Below are 2,621 nucleotides of genomic sequence, written 5' to 3'. Positions count from 1 at the left end.
CGAGACATTGTATTATATCAATAATTGAAAATCTCTACTGCAAATAAAATGTCTCATACGAAGGTAATTCCACATAACCTTATTCAGTGGGACCAGAGTGACAATTCCTTGGCCCCATTAACAGAATGTCAAAAGGATTGTTTGACAAATTTAGAAATCATTGTGTCTTCGTTTTTTCCATTGTCGAATCTACAATCCAATACAAGTGACGGCGACAAGTTACAAGAGCAGAAGTCTCAGGAGAATATCCCTCCGATAGAGAAGTATCAGGAATTACTTGATCATTTCTTATTTCTGGAAAGAAAATATGTATCCATGTATGATATGAAATACAATTTATATCTTGATGAGTTAAAATCAAGGAAATCTGAATGCCAAAATGTTTGTTCTCAGATAGAAGAAACATTGGACGATTTCTCTGCACTTTATAAACAGTATACTGAAGTTTCCAGTAAAACCACTTCTTTATATGAAGCTAGTGAACAACTTATTTTTGATCAAAAGCAGTTAAATGCGACAATCGATGGCATTACAGAGTATGTTAAGTATTTCAAGGAAATTGACGTGATTACGGAAAAATTGGATGCATCCACTTTGTCGGTGAACAGTGAAATGTTTTTCGCTGTCTTAGATAAAATTGACACAAACATAGATTTTATGCAAAACAACTCGTCATACAATGAAAGTGGAATTTATCTAGTGAGATACAAGCATTGTCAGTCAAAGGCGATTGCGTTAATACAGAATTACATTTCCAATTTGTTCTCTAAAACCACTGAAAGTATTCTAAACTTGAAAGACAATGAAAACTCATCAGAGAATACAGACACAGCTCTTGCTCTATTCTATGGCAGATTTCAGACAATCTTGTCTAAAACAAGACCTGTTATCAGACAGATTGAAAATAAATCATACAAAAGACAAGAATATGATACCTTGTTGCTTGAGTGTCACCAGTATTATTGGAGTCAGCGAGGTTTAGTGCTAGGTACAAGTATACAGAAATCTCTGAATTTTATTAGGGAAAAGTATAATGGTGACCATTGCAGTTTAGTGCGACATTCTTGTGCATTACTTTTGCATGCGTCGATAGATGAGTATAAACTGTTCTATGAATTCTTTTCAAAACAATCAAATGGATTAACTGCATACCTAGAGAGTTTGTGCACTTCTTTATATGACGCATTGAGACCTTTCATAATACACATCAATCATCTTGAGACATTAGCAGAGATTTGCTGCATTCTACGAATAGAGATGTTAGATGAACATGTACAGAACAACTTTGAACCACTGGAAGGCTTCGGAAATATATGCTTGCAGTTATTACATGATGTTCAAGAAAGATTAGTATTTCGTGCACATTTATATCTACAATCCGATGTACTGGATTACAATCCTTCATCGGGTGACCTGGCATATCCAGAAAAACTGAAAATGATGGAAGATATAGCAGAATCGATTAGGGAAGCGACTCGTCAGACTCGTATGAAGAAGATTTCGGTGTCATCCACTGATAGTTCTGCTTTAGAACCAGTTTCTCGAAATCATATAGTTATCGATTCCATTTATCAGAAAACACATATGGGAAGTTCTCCAGCGGATCTGCATGCTATGTGGTATCCCACAGTTCGCAGAACTCTGGTGTGTCTGTCGAGACTCTATCGTTGCGTAGATAGATCTGTGTTCCAATCATTGAGCCAAGAGGCAATTTCTCTCTGTGTTCAGAGCATTGAGAATGCCAAACAGGAAATTGAAAAAAGAGCGAGTACATTGGATGCAGAATTATTTCAAATTAAGCACTTGCTCATTCTTAGAGAACAAATTGCTCCATTCCAAGTGGATTTTACTATCAAGGAATATAGTTTGGATTTTTCCAAAGTGAAGACCGCTGCATTTGGACTACTTGAAAAGAGTTCTAGGTTCTTTACTTTGTCAAACAATGCGTTATTACAATTTCTTTTGGAAGGTGCACCACAAATGAAAGAACAGCTTATCGATTCGAGGAAGCATGTGGACGCAAAGTTGAGACTTACATGCCAGCGATTAATACAACACGCAACTTATTTATTAATTTATCCTATTATCAAGTTATTGGAAAAAGAAAAGTTATTTGATGCAAGCTCGAATCAGGAAAATGCACTAGGAAGCCCGCAAGAAATAGCAACTATAGTGGCCGATGTATTGAGGATAATCAAGTTCAAATGTCCTGAGATTCAGCAATCAATGCAATTATATTTGGCTAACAAAGAAACTGAATTCATTCTGTTCAAGCCAGTGAAAAATAACATTTGTGCCGCATTCACGCAACTGCATCAAACATTAAATAAATATTATAATGCGGAGAACCTTCTATTAATCGCGTGTCCTTTGCCAGAACAGATTTCTGTTATGTTGAGTTCAACAACGTTAATTCAAGGAAAATCAAATCGAGACTCGCAGTCAGTTCTGAAACAATCGCAATCATTTATTAAACAAGAAGATTAAATAACGTAATTTGTTGTTCATTGTATTTTTAGAAATTAATCGTTGAATAGAAAATTGATATAAATTTTTATTTAAAAATGTGCAACAAATAACTTTTCCTATATTAGATTTTGTTATTATTTTATGTATATATA

General features: G+C 34.7%; 1 protein-coding gene across 1 annotated transcript; it reads left to right on the top strand.

The window, feature by feature from the left end:
• LOC108693625 (conserved oligomeric Golgi complex subunit 3) lies at nt 1-2,487 on the top strand. The gene has a single exon (XM_018202660.1). It carries the CDS (start codon nt 49-51, stop codon nt 2,485-2,487), a length of 2,439 nt encoding a protein of 812 aa, XP_018058149.1. The 5' UTR covers nt 1-48.
• Nucleotides 2,488-2,621: the final 134 nt, after the last annotated feature.

The sequence above is a fragment of the Atta colombica genome, unplaced genomic scaffold (assembly GCF_001594045.1).
Source record: "Atta colombica isolate Treedump-2 unplaced genomic scaffold, Acol1.0 scaffold96, whole genome shotgun sequence".
NCBI classification, from domain to species: Eukaryota; Metazoa; Arthropoda; class Insecta; order Hymenoptera; family Formicidae; genus Atta; species Atta colombica.
This window is presented reverse-complemented; position numbering and strand designations above follow the sequence as displayed.

Bases quoted from the DNA above. Each gene is read 5' to 3' on its own strand.
- LOC108693625 (XM_018202660.1), top strand. From the start codon at position 49: ATGTCTCATACGAAGGTAATTCCACATAACCTTATTCAGTGGGACCAG.